Source organism: Lithobates pipiens, unplaced genomic scaffold, assembly GCF_037356315.1.
Source record: "Lithobates pipiens isolate NorthernLeopardFrog02 unplaced genomic scaffold, aLitPip1_a1.2 Scaffold_68, whole genome shotgun sequence".
Lineage (NCBI taxonomy): Eukaryota > Metazoa > Chordata > Amphibia > Anura > Ranidae > Lithobates > Lithobates pipiens.
This window is the reverse complement of record NW_027507890.1, coordinates 399770-422330: the sequence shown is the minus strand read 5'-3', so window position 1 is coordinate 422330 and position 22561 is coordinate 399770. Positions and strand designations below refer to the sequence as shown.

Sequence of the window (22561 nt, the reverse complement as noted above, 5' to 3'; positions counted from 1 at the left end):
GTCGACACTCTAATTTGTTTGAGAATCAAAATATATATAAAAAACAAAAACCCAGTTAGTTCATTGGATGGGTTTACACACAAATAGAATACACAGAAAAAACATTGCAGTGTCTATTCTTACTCTACAGGGTGATGCTGGCAATTCTGGAGATTATGGCAACCCAGGAAGAGATGGCGCTCGTGTAAGTAAATTTTTTATCATGCCTTTTTAAATGGGAAGAGAAATTCCAAATGAATAGGATAAGGATGTCGTGGTGAATAGGTAGAGGACTGCAAAATGTGGTGGCCTTACTTGATGACTGAATTTACTAGTAAGGGATATGAAAACATGGGAAGGGGAAGAGGTAGTCCATGTGGTCCTATTAGATGGGGAGAAACATGTCCTGTGGGTGTCAATATTTGGCCCCACTGAATTGAAGCCTGGCCAGTGGAAAGAGGTAGCAATATTGAATCTCCACAGGAGTACCTACTACACGGGAAGAGGTGGTCCTATGGGGCAGCTGGATGACTGCTTATTTAATAAGAAAAAGTAGCCTTCATGTATGAGTAGAGAACGCCTTTGTGGATGTAATGAAGTATTCCTATTGGGTGAGAAGCAGTGTGCCTGATAGGTGGGAAAAGGTAGACTCTTTGGCTGGAAAAAAGGTGTACAAGTTGAATGGGAAAAGGTGGTCCTACTGGCTGGAAAAAGATGCATTTGGTAGCTGAGACAATTTGGTCTTATTATCTAGGAAGAGGTGTAATTGGTATATTGGACAATTTAGTCCTTTTGGCTGGGAAGAGGTGTGTCTGGAACATGGGAAGAGACAGCCCTACTTTCTAAAAAGAGACAGATCTACTAGCTAGGAATAGGTGGTTTTGCTGGTTGGGAAAATGTGTGCCTGGTAAATGTGACAATGTGATCCTACAGGCTGGGTAGAGATGTGTCTGGTACTTGGGACAAGGTGGTCCAATTGGCTGGAAAGAGGTGTCTCTGGTAAATAGAACAGGTAGTCCTACTGGTTGGGAAGTGGGGTCCTACTGACTGGGAAGAGGAGTGTCTGACAGATGGACGACTGTTTATATTACTGAAAAAAGACAAGGATGTAGTATCCATGGTGACACTATTTTAATATTTTAATTTGTCTTCTTTAGGGTCCAGCTGGTGCTGCTGGTGCCCCCGGTCCTGCTGGTGGTCCTGGTGATAGAGTAAGTACAATTCTTGGATGCAGCTGAACACTGCAGCCTCTATTTTGTAAACCTTCAGTAAGGACAAGGCAATTACTCTGACCCTGATATCTATTTTGCCTTTTTAGGGTGAATCTGGTCCTGCTGGTCCCTCTGGTGTTGCTGGTCCTCGTGGTGCACCTGTAAGTGAAAAATACAAAATTATATTAATATATGTAACTTAAAAGTAGCAAGTGGAGTCTGCCATTTTGTGAGCAGAATCAGTACTTACCAAGAATGTTACCAATGCTTATCAGAGATGTTGCTAGTTTCTCATTATGATACATTTTGGCTCAGTTTTTAAAAAGGCTTGTTATAGGTGTTTGATACACTTTAAAATATAAATATTTTCCTGTTTTGGCTCTGTGCAGGGTGAACGTGGTGAAGCCGGTCCCGCTGGACCAACTGGCTTTGCTGGTCCTCCTGTAAGTAATTAACTTTTTTTTTTATTGAAATATACACTTCTTTTCATTGTCCTAAGGAAATCATTGTAATCAGCCTTTTTCACTTAACAGGGTGCAGCTGGTCACGCTGGAGCTAAGGGAGATAGAGGAGCCAAAGGTCCCAAAGGAGAAGCTGGTTCCCCTGGTCCTTTGGGTGCTCATGGCAGCGCTGGCCCTGCTGTAAGTTATTAAATCTATAAATACATTTACAATGTTTACCATATGCTTTAATATAGAGGCACCAATAAACTGGTCTAATATTTCATTGTTAAAGATCTGAAAGACTGAAATAGATGGTTTGGCTAAGGCTTAGAGTAGGTTGGTGCAAACATCTGTTGGATGTTCCAGAATGGAAAAGAAATAGTAGGACTAGAGTAGACACAGGCATGTTCTGGCCTCAGTGGGTTAGGTGTGATCTAAAATGCAATATATATATATATATATATATATATATATATATATATTTTACCTAGCAGTGATAATTACCCAAGAATATTGCTGTACGTTCAGAGTTTTGTGTATATTAGACTGAACCAGAATTATGTATATCATTCGGTGAATGCAGAAGGTAATATGTTATACAAAAGGTACTATAGTAGGATTATTGTTGCTATTTAAAACACAAGCAGTCACAGACAAGTATGCATATTTGACTGGGGGGTACTGGCAACGAATGCACAAAATTTTGCGGTACTTCAGATAAACTGGCATACAACAAGGTATACATAACAGAACTGTTGAGAAATACTAGGCTAGTAACAGTGTTCAATGTTACTTACCTTGAATGATGCAGTCATTGCTGGAGTTCAAGTAACCTACTGACCCAAACCCATAGGATTACGTTTTCAACCAAAGTCACTTATAGCCATAATTAAAAAGTTCTGTCCTTAATATTGTGGGTTTTTTTCTCTATAGGGTCCAAACGGTCCCGCTGGAAGCACTGGAGCTCGTGGTGATGCCGGTCCTGCTGTAAGTCACTCAAGTTGGTCCTTCTGTTAAAAAAAAGAAAAAGCCACTTTGTGATTGTGTTTGTGATTTTAAGAAGCCAGTCATGGTACACTAAATTAGAAATCTTGAGAAGAATTTTTTTTTATCTATAGGGTGCTACTGGATTCCCTGGTCCCGCTGGTAGAGCAGGAGCTCCTGGACCCCCTGTAAGTACACTTTCATCTATAATAGTCTGTTACTGGTAATTGTTTTTAATACAATGACTAAGAAGGGGAATATGAAATGAGAGACACAATGTTGATTTAAAGTCATGTATCCTACCGTATCTAAAGTTACCCAAAACCATTATTTAAAATGTGGATCTTACCCGGTTTCTTTATAAACATTGTCATAATGAAATCCTTGGATTCCTCCCTGATGCTGTATATCCTTATTAAACACCTTATTTTATTTTAATTACATATACCTGTAGCAGGTATAGAGGCATAAAGGAGGGGACAATAAAAGACACCCCAACTAAAAATCGGAATCAATCATATGCCTATCCTATACTTTAGAATGAACTCAGACAGACCTAGAAAGGGCGTGTCTTAGGAAACATGGGAATGAAGAAGATTGATGATGAAAATTCTGAACTTTTAGCTTTATAGAATGCCCACTGTCAAAGTTCCTGATGGCCGTAAAATACCCAACATTATTTTGGAGACATTCACATAAAACACGAATGTTGTACCGCTCCAGGTGAAGGTATCACTCACATGATGCAGTCCCCACGTTGGGTGCTCGCCCCGGCGTGCCACCACAGTGTAGTTATGTGAGGAAAGTTGGTGGCTCACCACACCGTAGAGATGCCAAATCTTTACTCCATATGTTAATCAAGGACAACACAAAGACAGGATGGCTGGAGCTGTTAATGCGTTTCACACATATGCTAGTGCTTATTCATAACAAATTTGCTGGGTAATGTTTGCAATGCTGCTTCTATGATAATAGTGGGTAATGTTCAAACGTTATCGTTTATGCAGACAGTTCCAGTATTGGAAAAGGATATTTGTATATAGGCATGGTGGAGGTGGGGAGAATTAAGATACCTACTGGATCTATTCCATCAACTCAGTTAGTGCAAGCAATTTTATCTTTTGAAGTGGAAGGGCATACTTTTTGTTTTTTGTTGTTCCCCGGTTGAGGAGGTTTACTCTTACTCTCTGCGTATACAACAGAACAGGAAGTTTGGGGGAAATTAAGCAAAGCAAGAATGCAGGTAGCAATAAAGCACCCAACTGATGCTCTTACAAACCAATGTGGGTTACAGTTGCAAGTGTATTTCTAGTTTTTAAATTATATATATATATATATATATATATATATATATATATATATATATATATATATATATATATATATATATATACCCTCCGTGAGGTTTTTGAGTCACTATTGAGGATATTTCCCACTGTGTTAGAACAGGTAGCCATTGCTACCAAGGAAGAAAGTGAGGCTAAATCCAAAAATATTAGAGATGCCCCAGAACAAGAAGTGAATGGGAATATTCCAATGGTGACATCTATTTCAGGGACAATTTTCCCTCACTTAAGTAGTTTTCCTCTGTGACTGAGTGAAAGGTTTTTTTCCCCAGAGGTATGTAAACAACCAAAAATAAACTTCCAGGGTTTATTGCATACTTTCCTACTCTATCCAAAACTTAAAAAAAAAGTTTTGGTTTTATATACACTATAAAATAACCATACAGTATAGCAGTCTGGAAACTCTTCTACAGAGAATACAGAACAAATTGTGAACTTCATTTGTAAAAAAAAAGTCTGAGGAAGGCATGTCTCAGTGATCAGGTATCTATTTTCATGCTCCAATGTTGCAGTGAACAAGGAAGTGTGGGAATTAAATTGGCTGCCCTGGGTAGAAACTTCCATAAAAGAAGCTCAGTGTCAGTGATTTTGAATACAAAAGCCATATAAGTATAAAAAGAATTCCAGTAAGCACATCCACAATGTGCCAAACTGGACATAACACCCATTTTCAGATAGTGAAATCAGTTGTCTGCAGCTGCTAGTTTATCCAGCTCAGTTACCTTTCTGCGATTAAGATGAAATGTTTCCTTTGAAGTAAGTCTTAAAATGAACCTTCACAAAAGTTTATTATTTATTGTTGATGTGTTTCACTTGCACTTGTTTTACAGGGCAATGTTGGTTCTTCTGGCCCAACTGGACACCCTGGCAAAGATGGCGCAAGAGGTCCTCGTGGTGACTCTGGCCCTATCGGTCGTCCCGGTGAACAAGGTCAGCCTGGCCCAGTAGGTCTTGCTGGAGATAAAGGCCCATCCGGAGAAGCTGGTCCCGCTGTAAGTAATAGTGCCATTACATTGAATTGTTGATGTTAAAACAAAAGGTGGTCGACTTAGTTAACCAATAGGGATGACCAAATCTGCCCGAGAATGATTATCTGAGGGTTCAGTGAATCTTGTTTGAAATTTGGTGAACCTGAATTTAGCGGCATATTCCAATGAAGACTATGGGAGACAAATCTTGTTAGTAAGCTTTGGCCTTATTGGGGCAAATTTAGTTCAGTTACAGATCCAATAAACTCACACAGTGCTTTCTGGCTCATATAGTTCTTCCCCCCAACCTCTCACAGTGCCTCCCCCCTGCAAGCCCTAAGCCTCCATGGTGTCCCCCCCTCCCAACTTGCTGTGGAGCCTCCAGACCTCCATAGTGCCCCCAACCATGTCCCACAACCACCTTCAGAAACCTCATCCTTTACAAGGCCACTAAGTCTACTGCATAGTCCTCTGACCCATTCCACATCCCCCCATTGTGACATCCAGCCCCATCCAGAGTGACATCTAGCTACATCCAGCCAGCTACAGATCCCTTAACCTCTCATAGTGCTCCAAGCTCATATAGTGCCCCCCAACCTTTCACAGTGGCACACAGTGCCCCCAGGCCCCCTGAAAGCTCTACGCCCCCACAGTGTCCCATCCCCCATTCTTCCACAGTGCCCCCCAGCTTGCTGTGGAGCCTCTATACCTCCATAGGGCCCCCAACTTACAAGTGTCCCACAGCCCCCTTCAGAAATCTCACCCTTTCCAAGGCCACCAAGTCTACTGGAGGGTTCCCTAACATAACCTATTCCACATCCCCATCCCCCTATAAGGACCCCCATCCAGAGTCTTCCAGCATTTCAATTTGTATATCCATTCTTTTATTAAGTGAGCATACATTTATTTTTTTACTGTTGGGGCATCTGGCCTTGAGAACCACTGATTTACTGGATTTGATTAAAGAGTATCAAAACATTTTTCCTTTATTTTTCCCTATCTATGGAGTAGCAGCATATCAACCTAGGACAAAAAGTATGTAAGGACTATAGAACACCTCCCTCTTTATAACATAAGGAAGGTGTTCAGTGGTTCACAGAGGTGAACTAGGCAGAGCCGACAACATTTTTTTATAACACTGCAGAGTGCGCAGGTCAGCAATGGATTTTTTTATTTGTCCAGTGCAGAAATATAATAGTATAATGAAATCACAAAAGTAATAACCCTTTTATATTTTGTATTTGCAAATAGGGACCCCCTGGTGCTTCTGGCCCCTCTGGTGTTCTGGGTGCTCGTGGTATTATTGGTCTTCCTGGAACAAGAGGAGAACGTGGTCTTCCTGGTGGACCTGGCTCAAACGTAAGAACATTGATTAACCATATTTACATTTTAAACCCACAGCAAACATTTCATAAATGTCCTTTATATGACATTAGTGGACCAGGAAGTGACCACACTTGAGAGTACTGGGCAAGACATTTAAATTATTTTCCATATAGAGTATATGTTAGTGTAAAAGAGGAATGCTTGGTCAAGCCATGCTTCTGGATCTTGAAGTTATTCAATGATCACTTTCACTTGATTGTTAAGCCAGATCGTTCTTTCGGCTTGGTATTGTGGTCAATATAAATGGGGTAATTTTAATTTCTGAGTATGGCCGTTTTCAATGGTTTTTGACAGGCTGAACAGGTTGAGACTAAAAAAAAGTTTATCTTGCAGACACTGGGCCTGTGTATGGGAGTTTTATGCACACTGGCAAGTGTCTTGCATGTGCTCTGTGCTTGCATTGGATCTCATTTGCCCCAAGGCTCTTTAGAGATCATTATTGAAATGTTACAGCCATTATTGAAAAGTAGACCAAACTTGGCTAGTATGTACTACACAGGGGTTCACAATAGTGACCTCATGCTAATGAATCCAACAGCAACTACAATGCAAATACAGCACAGTTGCCAATGTGCATATCCTATAGCCAAACAATTTTTTTTTTTTTTTAAGTTTTGGATAAAATAAGACCCCTGTCAAATTTTAATGCTGCCTTGGAATTTTTACATTTCTGAGTCATCCTGGAAACCATTGTTAACGAGACACAAAGTGATGGGAGAGCCAAAAGTTATGCTCATCAACAAAGCAGGTGGTGAAGAGGTATCTTCCAATGTAGACACCATAATAACAGTTCACCTTGGAGGGATTCCTTTTACCTTCTGTTGTGTCTCTTGAAAATGAAATGCAGGAACATTTTCCCAATGGGACAAAGGCAGCAATAAATAAATAAATTAATGAAAACAATTATGGGGGGTTATTAATTCCCTACCAACAAGACAGAATATTTGAATTCTACCTGTGATAATAGGATAGAGGTTAAGGAACAAACATCAACTAGCATAATGAAAAAACAAATATCAGTTCCTGTTGTTTAGAAGTATGATTCTTTTAGAATAGCAATTTCTATTGGGAGCATCTCAATGAACCTTTTTGGTCTACTTCTGCCTTTATTGCTTCCTTCACAAATCCCAATAGGAAGAACATTCCTTAATTCAGAATAGTGCATGGAGCCATGCAGATAACTATTTTTCCCCCCAGAGTTAGCTGTACATCCAAAGCTACTGGTTCACCACAAAGATACAGTCTAATATTTTACAGAAATGTATTCAAAACTGCATATAGCTGTTTCAGAAATATTGAAAACCATGGCTTCTTTGGAGTAGGGCTTGGGGAACAAGAGAAAATATATCTAGATTGCTTAGGGTGGGCTGAAAGGAGCCAGTAAACTTAAGTTGACCATTAAGAATTGCCATATGTGCTTTGTAATCTTTTTGAGAATAGACATTATCCAGATTTTTCTTTACTTATTACCTGAAAAAAACATCAGAACAACATTTTCTAGGTTACTCTGTAGACTTGGAAGTTAATACGTTGGACTGTTGAGAAGTTTAAGTCTCCTGTATAATAGACAAAGTTTGCTTTTATCCACTTTAGGGTGAGCCTGGTCCCTCTGGTCTTGCTGGTTCTTCTGGTCCCCGTGGTCCCCCTGGCTCTGTTGGTTCTCCTGGTCCAGTTGGTCATTCCGGAGAGGCTGGTCGTGATGTAAGTAGTAAATTAAAATCAGGAGGTTTAAAATACATATGAAGGTCAAAGTCTGGTAATATAAGATTATGTAAAAACAGAAGAGGAACAGAGGTGAGAGAAAATATTAGATAAACATTTGTGGATCAATAATCTTCTTAGCCAATGTCTTCTGTTTCCGGATATGTAAAAGTTGCCCATTTTATAGCCAAACTGGATAAACAATGAATTCTTAGGTCACTGTTTTGTATAGGTGTTTTTTATTGATTATTCTTTACAATGTATACAAGTCTGTTAAAGAAAAAAGTAACTAAAGTTCTTGGTTGTAAGTCCTGGATTGTAGTCCTTATTCTGGACAGAACCTCTTCATATGCTTCCACTATTAATATGTTCTCTTCTCAGTGGTTTTAGGTATATATTTTGCCAGCTTAGGTAAAATGTCATTATTTTTAGATGCCCTATTTACTTTACCCAAGATTCCTTTGTTCTCCATTACTTCTATACCACCTGCAATATCACAAAGGCAACAGCCCATCCATATAATTGGTGGATTAATGGGGAATGAGGTGAACAGCTTTGGCTATCTGGCTTGCTACACAAGCATTAGTACTGTAGTTTGCACCCTATGGACATTAACAGTGCCTTAGGATCCTGCCTACATTGACTTGTGGATGTTTAGGCTCTGGTTTCCACTCACTAATGATTCCTTCAAATTACTACCCAAAGCTTTGCATTGAAAGTTAGGCTCCTTGAACTTCAAAAACATGTAAGGGCTACTTGAACTGCCCTGTCCACCTTGCAGGCTGGTCTTTACAATACTTATTACTGTACTTTAAAATAAATAATCAGCTCATTTATGCAAAAAAAAAAAAAATCGTAAAATATTATTTTTTATTTTCCGTTTTATTAGGTAGATAGGAAAGTGTGTTACACAAACTACAAAATGCTCACATTTAACTAATTTCTTCTTGATGTTTAATCAAAAGGCCATAAAGTTACAAACTTGCATTCATGAAAGTAAAAAAGATAAAGTATATCCTAATAACTAACTACATCCAGGTACTTTGTAGTCACTATCACACTGCTTTTCTAACAACAGGATGTTTGTTTCATTAAAATTAACATATTTTATTTTTTTCTTACTTTTTAGGGCAACCCTGGTAACGATGGCCCTCCTGGTCGTGACGGTCTTCCAGGCCCTAAGGTAAGTTTGATGTACCAAATATAACATGATGTGTCAAGAGCTTAAAACAAAAACTGTCTATATTGACAATAGCATTTAATAATCCTGTTCCATGGTGTCATATGCTCAACTGAGAGGGAATGAAAGGAAGAACATATTTGGTTGGTACAACAGCCATTTCTTCCTTAAAGTTCAGATAAAGTCTTGGCTAGCTGCCTTGGGTAGCTGGGCTTGATCAAAAATGTAAACCCATAATAATGTTTCCTGATAACTATCAAGGCAGCCAGAAACCTGCCAGTTTAAATAGTCTTTCAGTACTATGGAGATGTCCCATTCACTTTACCCAAGATCCCTTTCTGCTCCCCTACCACGTTCTGTAGCATCTGCAATTTTTTTGAAGGCAACTGACCTGTAGGATTGATGGTCATGTATCAGCCAATTCTTGAGACAACTACCATTTCTGCCAGCTCAATTTTTAAATAAGTTTTATGACCCAAGAGGAGTTTGAATGCTCTCTGTGGCTCAAGTTAAACATCTAAATACCATTATTATTCAGCTATTCTTCTTACTGCAACATTAACATTCAGTGTTCACTTTTAGGGAGAGCGTGGTTATCCTGGCAACACTGGACCCTCTGGTCTTGCTGGAGCTCCCGGCCCAGCTGGTTCTGCTGGAGCTGCTGGTAAATCTGGAAACCGTGGTGAAACTGTAAGTTGACAGCGTTTATACATTTACAATTTGTTTATCATGTTTAGTGGTATTATCATTGCTTTTTCTGTATCAGACAATAACTGTAATTCTTGTACATCATATAGATAAAACCAAAACAGGCAGATTATTTTCAAGTCTCAATGTCTTGGAAAGAGTAGATACATATACAGTATATAAATGTACTGACCTTACAATATATAGGAAATTGGCAAACTCCAGTTTTACATTTGGGTGAGAGGTATCTTATTTACATTAATTGTATACATTACACCAACATTTCCTCAGTGGCAATGCATATATGCAATAACCAGAAGCACACATGTGTTATAGCACATCACAACATATGTGAATGCCTTGTGGTTGAAGTAGTATGATATAGGTTTCAAGTATTAGTGAGACATTAGTTTGCAGGCAATCTATATTAGAGGCGGTGTTCTTAAACATTCAGTATTCCATAAATAATGTAGTAGACCACATGATCAGGACATTTTTGCTTAAGGGATCAAATGGGTATTCGCCGTAAGTCTACCACTGCTCAAAGTCTACTCTTAAATTAATTAAAGGGGTGTTAGATTGGAAAACAGCAGCAGATAACAAATAGGGGGTAATCATTGATCAGCCAATAGTTTGTGACTTGTTTACTGTATATATCATTTTATTCATGTTTTTCACCATTTAGGGTCCATCTGGTCCTGCTGGTATCACTGGCCCATCTGGTCCAAGAGGTCCTGCTGTAAGTATCTTATATACTGTATATTAACATTCAAAATCTTGAAAGCTCGTTTCATGTTTCGATCTACCTCTTGAACCTTTCATCGAGGTTGCATTATGGGTGGTCATTCTGGATGATCTTGTCACAGGAGTATTTAGCCTACCAAATTTCAACCATAACTAAAATCAGGATGGGAGATCCTTTAAAAACAACACAGAAGAATTAGTGTATGGAACTCACAGCATATATAATAGGGAATGTTGCTGAAAACATATACAGATAATAAAGGGAAAAAGGATTGGTGTTTGTGGTTGTTGTAGACCAGGTGTCTCCAAACTTTCTAAACAAAAAGCTAGTTTACTGTCCTTAAGAGGGGCCGGATTGTGGCCAGTGGAAGTAGAAAAGGTCCCGAAGTAAGTGGGAACAAGCAATGCCCCATCTTTGGTGTGAGAGGAATGGCACCCCATTGTTGGTGTCATTGGGAGGAATTGTGCCCGACCATTGGTGTCGTTGGGCCCCATTGTTGGTGTTATTGGTAGGAATAGTGCCCCATAATTGGTGTAAATGGGTTGGTATTAGTGCATGAAAATAGTGCCCCAAGGGCCAGATAAAGGTAAGCAAAGTCAATTTTATATAGACTCCTGTATTGCCCACCAAATTGATCTCCAGAACCTGCTACCATTTTGTAAGATTTCTTAGGACAAATACCTATTTGGTTTATTTTTTAAAACCATTCTAAATATGTTTTCTATTGTAAACGTCAAAGGTTTATGGTTTAGTCTACAACAGTGGTCTGCAAGCTGCGATTATCTAACCACCTTTTACTTGTAGGGTCCACAAGGTGTTCGTGGTGACAAGGGTGAAGCTGGAGAGAGAGGAGCCAGAGGTCTGGATGGTCGCAAAGGACACAATGGTCTGTCAGGTCTTCCCGGTCCTTCTGTAAGTAAAAAGAATAAAGTCTTTATAAATTATAATATATGTAATTAAAAACATGCAAAGCAAAAAAAATAAAAAATCCTGAGAGCAAAGTAAGTCCAAATACTACTAGGTTTCATTTATAAAGTCACAAAGGAGATTTCAAAATGAACCAGCCTATCATCCAACACTATACGTAGGGAAATAAATACTTCAATAATGTTTTGCATATAGGATCGATAAAACAGGCCTCTATGTCTGCCTCAGTTCTCACTAGAGTTGAATACATGTTGTTTTTTTTAAATGTAGATGTGTGGAGTATGTTGAACTTTACTTACATCTTCATTTAATTACTTAATTTTATTCCACAATATTCCCATTTTTAAAAGATGGACTACAAATCTGATGGATCCAGCCATATGGCCTACCACTTCCTGTCTTTTCTATACTATACTTCCTTATCACTTACCGTATATAGGTTTAATTAGAGCAGAAATAGGTAAGAGCACATATTTGCTGCTCATAAAATCTTTTGAAAAATGAAGATTCAGTAGAACAACATATTGTGTGTAACACACAAATCTCTAAGACGTTTTACAACTAGACAGTGCTTCATCAGAGTATACTCTTGGTGAAAATAAGTTCCAAAGGGTGACCACTGGTCCTAATATATAAACTCTTCTATTTTCAATGTATTATAGAGAACTTTAATTATCAGTGTTCCTTTAGTACAGTGTTCCTTAATTATAGTCAAATTTTCCTTCCAAAGTCGCAGAAAGGCAAATCCAAAGGGATAGTTCTGGACTGGTAAGGAAAATGGAACCCCCAGACAATATAGAGAAGACATTTAAAATTCTAAACAAACAATGCCCACAACACCAAATTATTATTCCTCTAATTCAGAGAGGTTAAATGGCTTTTTAATAATTTACCTCATATTATATTATTATATGACAGGTTCAGGGACCATATCCGGACAGAAATATGGTCGCTGCCTTTGCTTTTGAAGGCGCACTTTCTATTTCTAGTTAATTTAGGGTTAGCCACAACCAGTGGTTCTATCGTAATACAAAGAATGTAATATTCTTTTTTAAAACATAAATATTATTTTCATGAACTGTAATGTATATTGCAATGTAGTTTATCAAATTCCATTCGGCCATTTTTAAAGCCCACCTCCAGCCAAAAATCTTTCCTTTAGGTTTGGATAGAGTTTGGAAGACAAATTTTGTCTGGTTATTTTTTCTGTCTATGACCCCCGTTGGGCAGATTTTCCCACACTTCCTGTCCCTGAGCCATCCAGGCAAGGAATTGAGAGAATGTTAGTCACCAGGAAAGGAAAGATCAAACAGCATTAAAACATTAAGTTCTAACTCTTCCCCACTCCACTAAAAAATTTATTTTGTTTTACATTTTTTTGTCGACAACCTTATTGAAAAAAAATCCTATCACTGCCAAAAAGTCATGGTAAATCTTCCCAACAGGGAAAAAGATGACAATAAGAACCTGATATTCTATCTCACAAAACTAGGGATTCATTTTATTACATCTAAGTAAAATTTTAATAATAGATTTTCTCTTTTTCCTTTAGGGTACTCCTGGTGAGACTGGTCCCTCTGGTTCTGTTGGTCCCGTTGGTCCAAGGGTATGTAATGATCAACCAACAATGTCCAATCAGAGGCATATATTTAGGTATAATGTTTCTTTATTTTATTAATAAAACAACATTTTTTGTTTTTATTACAGGGTCCCTCTGGTCCCTCTGGTCCTCCTGGCAAAGAGGGTCGTTCTGGACATCCTGGTGCCATGGGTCCCGTTGGTCCACGTGGTCCTGCTGGTTTCACTGGTCCTGCTGTAAGTATTTTTTTAGTTTAAAAGAAGAAAATCAAATGTGTCTTTCTTCAGGAAACTTTTGATGTACTATTCAATATAAACCTGAACTCCAGGTTAACAGAATTCCAGGATATCAGCATGTTCCTTGTTATTACAATTGAATGCAGTACACCTGATTGGTTCCCAGTCCTGCCTTTCCCTCTCCCAGTCTAAATAATGCTCTATATGAGATTGCAAAAGGCTGATTCCAAGTCAAATAGAAGTACTTAAGCTTAAAAAATAAATGCAACAATATAACAATGCATACAGAGCTGCATTCATTTTTGAATTTTATATCTGCCTGTGATTGAGCTGTAAAGTCATAATGGAAAATCGTAATTGTACAAGTGCTGGTGATCAATTATCAGGGATTCTTAAATCAAAATTCTGTTCTCACATTTGAAAATTTAAAAAAAAATTGCAATAACTGGGTAGTTTGGTGTCTTACAACTGCAAAAGCAAAAAATTAACGAGGGTTATTAAATAATGCTTATAGATAAGTCAATAGCCTTTAGTGTAAAAGAAAATAATTAGTGGCAATTTTTGATAACTGTCACTTTAGCGTGTTGTTTTATGGTGCAAACAATTTTTAGGATGCTGTTAATGCTAGTATTCACACATAATGGTACAACTGATGCCATTGTAATAATGCATAGGTTTAGCATCAGGTTTAGGGGATAGGTTGAGTTTAAGGGTTCATTTAGGGTTACATTAATGAGCTGGCCGATAACATTTATGTTAAGTTTACAAGTTAAGTTGAGTTTATTGATTAGACTTAGGGGCCAATTTGGGGTTTATACTTAGGTGAAGCTTATGCCTGTTTTTTCTTACTTAGGGTTATGATACATTTAATTTTGGAGTGGAATAAATTAGTGCTTTACAGAAATAATAAATTAGATCATCATATATTAGATGGTTACAAACAAATCAAAAATTTGCTGGTTCACAGACTATGTAAGATCACAGTAATTGCGGTATTTCTCCATTTTTGTTTCTGCAAATCTAAAGAAGATGATGTTAAAGTAGAAGGGTGGCTTAATTAGATTTCATATTTTCTATTTAACAAATAAAGTGCATTATAACATTAAAACTTCAGTATGTATTTACTATTTTTTTTTTGTATAATTTTAGGGTCCACCTGGTCCCCCTGGTCCTCCTGGTCCATCTGGTGGTGGATATGATGGTGGTGATGGCGGTGAATATTACAGAGCTGACCAGCCTGAACGCAAACCTAAGGATTATGAAGTTGACGCTACTTTAAAATCCCTGAACCAACAAATTGAGGTCATCCTGACCCCAGAAGGCTCCAGGAAGAACCCTGCTCGTACTTGCCGTGACTTAAGACTCAGCCACCCTGAATGGACAAGTGGTGAGTAGAAAACCTGCCCAGATTATATATCAGCTTTTCTTAAGATGTGGATAAGGTGATAAGATAGGTTTGAGGAGAAAGCTCGCATTGCAACAAATACTCATTGTAAACTTCCTTTCTAGGATTCTACTGGATTGACCCCAACCAAGGCTGCACTTCTGATGCTATCAGAGTCTTCTGCGACTTCTCCTCTGGCGAGACTTACATCCACGCCAACCCAGATGAAATTACACAGAAGAACTGGTACATCAACACCTCCAACAAGGAGAAGAAGCACCTCTGGTTCGGCGAGATTCTTAATGGAGGCACACAGGTGGGTCCAATTTCTAGCCTTTGTATAGGCATAGAACCAAAGAGTGTTTCCTTTGAAAGCTTTTATTTAACAGTCTGCTACAGTTAGAGTGTAAATACATGTTGAATTTACATCTATAACACGTATGCAGAGCACAATCTGGACTAAAACTCTCCAAACTACCTTATTTTAAGCAGGCTATAGAATAAGCTTCCCGTGTGCTATAATATTAGGTTCAGTAGCCATCTGTTAAAATTCTGCCACAATACATATTTTTTTGCTGAGACTTGTCCATTCTTTATTAGCTCATACTGATGTGAAGCCTTCATATAATGTAACCTCCATTATGTATTTAAGAGAGACAGAATAGTCTCCCTTATTGAAAAAAACTGGGAGATATGCTGTATTCTTTACCTGGGGTAAGCAAAGGCCTGAGGCGCCCAGGTGAGAGAAGCAACAGCACAACTGTCCAACAAAGGTTGGGGAACATGAAACTGCACAGCAGAACACAATAAAACACAGAATAGGGATTTAAAATAACCATTAATAATTAGAGGTCGACCGATATATCGGCCGGCCGATATATCGGCCGATATTTGCCGTTTTTTAAATAATCGGCATCGGCCGATTGTGTTGCTAAAAAGCCGATTCTACAGCGGGACTTTGAAATGACTTCTGTAAGAAGTCAGTGTGAGTTGCCTGAGTCGTCATAGCAACACTTTCCTCCTCTCTGGGCAGACTGCCAAGAAAAGAACTAAATGATACAATGTTTACACTTCTGAATGAATGAAATCATCTCTGTGTAGAAGTTCTCAGTTTAACCATTTAAAGACTAAATCTTTTCTGACACTTGTTGCTTACAAGTAAAAATCCTGTATTTTCTGCCAGAAAATCACTTAGACCCCCCAAAAATTATATATATTTTTTTAGCAGAGATCCTAGGGAATAAAATAGCGGTTGTTGCAATATTTTATGTCACACGGCATTTGCACAGAGGTCTTTCAAATGCATTTTTTTGGGAAAAAAATACACCATTTAAAAAAGTAAAATAAAATAAAAACAGTAAAGTTAGCCCATTTTTTTTTTTTTGTCCAAAAGTTTTGACTACCCGTTTTTTATTTAATATATAGGTTTTTTTTTTTTTTTTATCTAGATCATACATACAAGTAAACTGAGGCGATTCAGTTCGCATTGTGCGCTATATAAGTATTTCATTCATTCATTCATTGGAGGTTTGTTTTGTTTAATAAATGTTTAAAGCGGGAGTCCGCTGGGACTCCGCGTTTTTTTTTTTTTTTTTTTAAAAGCCAGCAGCTATAAATACTCCTGCTGCTGACTTTTAAAATAGTGACACTTACCTGTCCAACGCGCCCGCGATGTCGGCACCCGAAGCCGATCTCTAGATCGACACTCGAGTGCTGCCGCCGCCATCTTGGGTATGGGAATCAGGAAATGGAGCCTTTCGGCTTAATTTCCCGGTTCCCTACTGCGCATGCGCGAGCCGCGCTGCGCAATGAGGACGGTCCCCGCTGCCTCTGGGATCTGTGTGTTTCCCAGCAGGCAGCGGGACACTTGCGGAAGGGGGCGGGCACTTGCGGAAAGGGGTGTAATGTACGCCCCTTTCCGCAGAGAGCTAGCCCGGAAGTGGGTGCAGATACCTGTACTGTACAGGTACCTGCACCCCCCTCCCCCCTGAAAGGTGCCAATTGTGGCGCCGGAGGGGGGGAGGAATCCGATGAGCGGAAGGTCCATTTTAGGGTGGACCTCCGCTTTAAGTGTAAGAAATTTTCTGTATCACTTATGAAGGCTGCTTTCACACTGGAGCGGGCAGACGTTGATGGTAAAACGCAAGTTTTAGCAGGTCTTTACCATCATTTTAGCGGTGCTATTTGGCTGCTAGTGGGGCACATATAACCCAGCTAGCGGCCAAGGAAGAGGTTAAATGCGCCCATGAAGCACCGCTGCCAAATCGCATTGCATGCGCTTCGGCAGTGGTGCCCATTCATATCAATGGGCAGGAGTGGTGGAGGAGCGGTATACACCACTCCAAACGTGCTGCTTGCAGGACTTTTTTTTTTTAAGATCCTGCCAGCACATCGCCTCAGTGTGAAAGCACTCTGTCTTTCACACAGACTGCAGGGGAGCCATTTTGCAGGCACTTTACAGGCGCTATTTTTAGCCCAAAAGCGCCTTAAAAAACGCCCCAGTGGGAAAGGTGTGTTAGATCAAGGGGGATTAAAAATAAATAAATAAAATAAAATCGGCCTAACATATCGGCCCAAAAAAATCGGCATCATATATCGGCTATCGGCCGCCATGATTTCTAAATATCGGCATCGGCCAGAGAAAAACCCATATCGGTCGACCTCTATTAATAATGTTATAAACCTCTTTTACTTTCCCAAAACACTCCAAAGCAAATATGTGACAACTATTGGTAAAATAACAGTTCTGAATAGTTAAAGGTGAAAGGTGTATGACTCTTTCAAGCTTCAGTATTCTCTTTTAAGTATATGTTTATCCAAATATTTAAGCTAGAACATATTCCTTCTCTTTAACAGTTTGAATACCATGACGAAGGAATAACAGCCAAGGATATGGCCACTCAACTCGCCTTCATGCGCCTTTTGGCTAACCAAGCCTCTCAGAACATCACCTACCACTGCAAGAACAGCATTGCCTACATGGATGAAGAGACTGGAAACCTGAAGAAGGCCGTCATCCTGCAAGGATCCAACGATGTTGAGCTGAGGGCAGAAGGCAACACCAGATTCACGTACAGCGTCCTCGAAGATGGTTGCACGGTAGGTCAAGGGGCAAAACAAAATTGGTCCACAATAATCAAAGTGGCTTATTAAAGTTTCAGTCCACTAGACCACAGTTAGTTGACATGTAGGCTGATGCCACGCTTCATCGTTTATTCACCTGGGCTGGTCAGGATTAGTGGCCATCCATGTACATTTACTAACCCCATGGATTGGTATCAAAACAAGCCTGCATCCCATGTTCTGTGACATAGGGGAATGCTTTCACTTCTACTTTGAGTGGTGCCATAAGCAATCAAACAGCCCACTGCTAGAGTCAGTTCTAGGCTTCTTATAGGCCTTGGATGCTCCAAGAGTAAGATTTTCTTCCTGTAATCCCCAGCTCTGTCCTGGTTCAACTGAAGGTTGTGGGTGGCCCTGCCTTTCTGTGCTCTAGCCCCTATTGCTACAATCTCTGTATTATAAATTAAAAAGTCCAGCATGGAGAGTAGGAGCCCATCATGATAGGTACAGCAGGTGAGCAGATCTAGGAACTCAAAGCAGACAATCTGATAGGTAGAAGACATAGGGGTTATTTACGAAAGGCAAATCCAATTTGCACTACAAGTGCACTTGGCAGTGCAGTCACTGTAGATCGGTGGGGGACATGCAAGGAAAATAAAAAAACATAATTTTAGCTTGCACATGACTGGATGATAAAATCAGCAGAGCTTCCCCTCATTTCAGATCTTCCCCTCAGATCTACAGCGACTGCACTTTCAGTGTAAAGTGGATTTGCCATTCGTAAATAACCCCCATTGTCACATGATTTAACTCTCTAGAACAGCCTTTCTCAAACTTTTCCACACAGAGGAACCTTTGAAAAATCTTTCTGGTCTCAGGGAACCCCTGCTACAAATTACTATATCTAAAACTCATAATACATTGGTGTGATGATCAGTGGGAAGAATGCTCCTTGCACATGTAATCATTGGGAAGAACTACCCCTTACAGATAGCTAAATGGATCAATGGTGTCAATGGGAGCTTATCTGAGAGGCAGAACTTGCTCATTGCTCAAGGAACTCCTAGAAACCTTTGGAGAAACCCTAAGGTTCGATGAAACCCTTTTTGCGAAAACCTGCTCCATAATCGAACAACGTTGTGGGTTGAGGGATCTAATTCAGAGATTCAAAAAGGAAAAAAGGGCAACAAAAAAATTTTGGTTGAAAACTGTCATGAATTATGAATTAGTAATTCCTTTGTTATTGAAAAAGAAATGGCTCCCAGATGGAGTAAATGGCCCAAGTAAAATGAAGGACCCATAACTGATTTGCTTTTTACCTTTTCCTTTCAGAAACATACCGGCGAATGGGGCACAACAGTCATAGAGTACAGAACCAACAAGCCGTCACGCTTACCCATCCTAGACATTGCACCTTTGGACATTGGTGGTCATGATCAAGAAATTGGATTTGAAATTGGCCCAGTCTGTTTCAAATAACATGAACTATTACAGTCCAAAAAACTAACTTAAGAACCATCCTCTCTTTGCCCTGTTTTATTCGCAACAACAAAAGCTGACACATTCCATGTGTTTTTCCAACTGTCGATGTGATTCCACCTTGGGCAAAAGAGAAGGAACAATAAGGGAGCATCGTGCAATGCAATTTAATACAAGTCAAAACAAAGTTGGAAGTCTTCCACGAGTTTAACATCACGTTTTGGAAAGAAAATAATTGTCAGCTTTTGTAACAAAAAATGAAAAAACCCAAATAAAAAAACGTGAAAACTTGCACCATTTGTGGCCTTTTGAATATCTTTAATGGAGGAAGTTAAAAACCAACAACATCTGTAGGGTTTAAATAACTCAAAGTATCATCTGATTTCCAGCAAGTCAAAAATGGTGTTGAGTGAGCAATAAAATTGTGCAGAGGTGCTAATTAAGGTACTTGAACATATTCAATGGTGCTAATAAAGCTTAACATCCAACTTTTTTCATATCAAGTTGTATTGTGTTAATTGTCTGGGGTTGGTGGCAATTATTGGAAAAAGACCAAATGCTGTGCCCAGAAGCCAGTAAAACACTTGGAATGGCCAATCATTCTAAAATTCCGGTGTTCATTGTATTTCATGTTATCGGAAAACTCATCATCTTGACTGGGCTGAGGGAGGTTTTTTTTTTTTTTTTTTTTTTAAGTGTTTGTGTTTTGTATATGTGAGATGTTTTAATAAATTGTGAAAATTTTAAAAACTAGTCCAGTGCTCACAAACAATTCATTTTTGGATGGGTAAAAATTTAGTTTGTAGGTGTTTAGGGCCTTCTTAAGTATATGAAAAGGAAACATTGTAGTTTTAGTTGTAGATAGCGTAGGAAAGGGTTAGACCCTCTGTCAAGTTCTCAATAAAAAAGATCTGCTCCTCTATTTTTCCTAGATGCAACTGCCACTGAACCAGACTACTGGTTGGAAGCTAAACGGTGGGGACCTTGAGTGGAGAGTGTGAACAAGATTTGCTTTTTGATTGCTGAAGATTGCTGGGTTGCATTTTTAGGTTATTTTTGGGGCTTTTTCTTGTAGCTTTTTAACACCTTTTTCTGTCACTTTTCAAACAGCTTTTTTTTCTTTGCTTCCTTCAGCCTACAAATTAAGGGGAGTGGTTAATTGGTCACAGGTGCTTGAGGCCTATATAACCTACTGTAGAACTTATTGTGAGCCTGCTCATCTTTGAGCTTGCTGAAACTCAGACCAAGTGGAACCGGACTAAGTGGTGAGTTAAAAAACCAGAGTTAGTGGAACTGGACTAAGTGGTGAGTTAAAACAAGAGGTTGTAACAGGGGTCAAGTGCCTGTGTAGGGTGAGTGTGTACCTGTGTATTCTAAGTACATGAGTATTCTTTGAGTAGCGTGTGTGTATTGTTAGTACTTGTGTATTGTGTGTGTGCACGTTGGTGAGCAAGTGCACGTTGGTCAGCGGGTGCACGTGGGTCTGTGAGTGCACGTGGGTCTGCGAGCGCACGTTGGTCAGTGAGTGCACGTTAATCTGTGATTGCACATTGGTAAGCGAGTGCATGTTGGTCTGCTAGTGCAGATTGGTCAGCGAGTACTTGTTGGTCAGCAAGTGCACGTTGGTCAGCAAGTACCTGTGTATTGTCTTGTTGAGTATTAGTGTAAGGAAGCTAGTTGTTAGGTAATTTGGACAGGGTATAATCCCCAATCCTCATTAAATTATTAGGTAAGATGCCCGGTGGGTTTGGAGATGCGACTCAGTGTACATCTTGAGGCAAGTATGTGTTCCTTGATCATCCGATCAAGGGCGAATACTGCTGTGCAAAATATAAGCACATTGTTTCCCTGGAAGCTCAGGTTTTGAATCTGGCGAAGCAACTGTCAGCACTGAGAAGTCCCTCCATACTAAAGGAGAACCAGGGACATACACGGCAGGTGCCAGCCTGGAAGTGGGTGGAGACAAAGAGGTGCAGGCACTAGGAAAGAGCAGATGGGTGACAGTCAGGAAGGGTGGAGGGGGAAGTGCCAGGGAGGCCGATCCATTCAAATAAGTACGCTCCATTGAGTGATATTGGTGAAACCAGTTAGGGATCAGCACTGCTGGAGCTGTGGGACTCTCCTAGCTCCCGGAGGAAGAACTCCTCCAGTAAGAGTGGGGGCGAAGCGAAGGGAAAGGAAAGACAGATTCTGGTGGTAGAGGGACTCAATTCTTAGAAGGCGAGAGCGGACAATCTGTAACAAAGACCTGAAGCACCAAACTGTATGTTGTCTACCGGGCGATCTGGGTCAGCACACCACAAATCTGGTGGACAGATTAGAAGGAGGGGCTGGGGAAGACCCTGCTGTCATGGTGCACGTTGGCACCAATGACAAAGTCAGAGGAAGATTCAGTGTCCTGAAGACAATTTTATGGACTTGGGAGCTAAACTGAGGAAAAGGACCTCCAAGGTAGTATTCTCAGGAATACTACCAGTACATCGAGCCACACCAGAAAGGCAGTGGGAGATTAGGGAAGTAAACAAGTGGCTGAAGAGCTGGTGTAGTAGGAGGAGTTTGGGTTCCTGGAGGACTGGGACGACTTCTCAGTCGATAACCGGTACTATAGAAGGGTGCAGATCAGCTGGGAATAGGGATGGCCAAAAGCAAGAGGGGTTTTTTAACTAGGTGACGGGGGGTCAGCACAGAACATATTCCAGAGGGTAGTATTGGGGGCATTAGTGGTAAATTAGTGGTAGGTTGACTAAAGCACTTAAATCCAAGGTAAGTATAGTAATAAGTCCTAGTTGCAATCTCAGAACACCCAATAAGAGGATAGTATGCGGCCGGTCTAAATTATGTGGCATGTTCACCAATGCCAGGAGTCTGGCGGACAAGATGGGTGAACTAGAGATACTGTTGTACAAGGAGGATTTGGATTTAGTGGGAATTTCAGAGACCTGGTTCAACAGCTCTCATTATTGGCTGGCAATCATTCAAGGGTATACCCTTTATTGCAGGGATAGAGGATGGTAAAAAAGAGGGAGGGGTATGCCTATATATCAAGAATAATGTATAAGTGAATGTGAGAGATGACATCACTAAGGAAGCTAGGGAGGAGATGGAATCCTTATGGGTAGAGCTCCAAAGGGATGAAGCTAAGGGGAAAATATTACTTGGAATATATGCTATAGGCACCCTAATCTGAGGGAGGAGGGGGAGACGGATCTCCTATCACAAGTTGGATTAGCAGCAAGGAAAGGAGGTGTTATCATAATGGGGGG

At 39.8% G+C, this 22561-nt stretch overlaps 1 protein-coding gene across 1 annotated transcript in view; it reads left to right on the top strand.

The window, feature by feature from the left end:
- The window catches only part of LOC143959268 (uncharacterized), a 35959-nt gene extending 16162 nt beyond the window's left edge, over positions 1-19797 (top strand). Inside the window, exons 4-23 of the mRNA XM_077467945.1 lie at positions 131-184; positions 1137-1190; positions 1298-1351; positions 1580-1633; positions 1724-1831; positions 2567-2620; positions 2752-2805; positions 4794-4955; positions 6183-6290; positions 7911-8018; positions 9148-9201; positions 9781-9888; positions 10571-10624; positions 11435-11542; positions 13110-13163; positions 13265-13372; positions 14522-14759; positions 14882-15072; positions 17613-17855; positions 19152-19797. Of these exons, the coding sequence (XP_077324071.1) occupies positions 131-184; positions 1137-1190; positions 1298-1351; positions 1580-1633; positions 1724-1831; positions 2567-2620; positions 2752-2805; positions 4794-4955; positions 6183-6290; positions 7911-8018; positions 9148-9201; positions 9781-9888; positions 10571-10624; positions 11435-11542; positions 13110-13163; positions 13265-13372; positions 14522-14759; positions 14882-15072; positions 17613-17855; positions 19152-19298 (2115 nt within the window). The 3' untranslated portion in view covers positions 19299-19797. The remainder of the gene's footprint in view (positions 1-130; positions 185-1136; positions 1191-1297; positions 1352-1579; positions 1634-1723; positions 1832-2566; positions 2621-2751; positions 2806-4793; positions 4956-6182; positions 6291-7910; positions 8019-9147; positions 9202-9780; positions 9889-10570; positions 10625-11434; positions 11543-13109; positions 13164-13264; positions 13373-14521; positions 14760-14881; positions 15073-17612; positions 17856-19151) is intronic.
- Positions 19798-22561: the final 2764 nt, after the last annotated feature.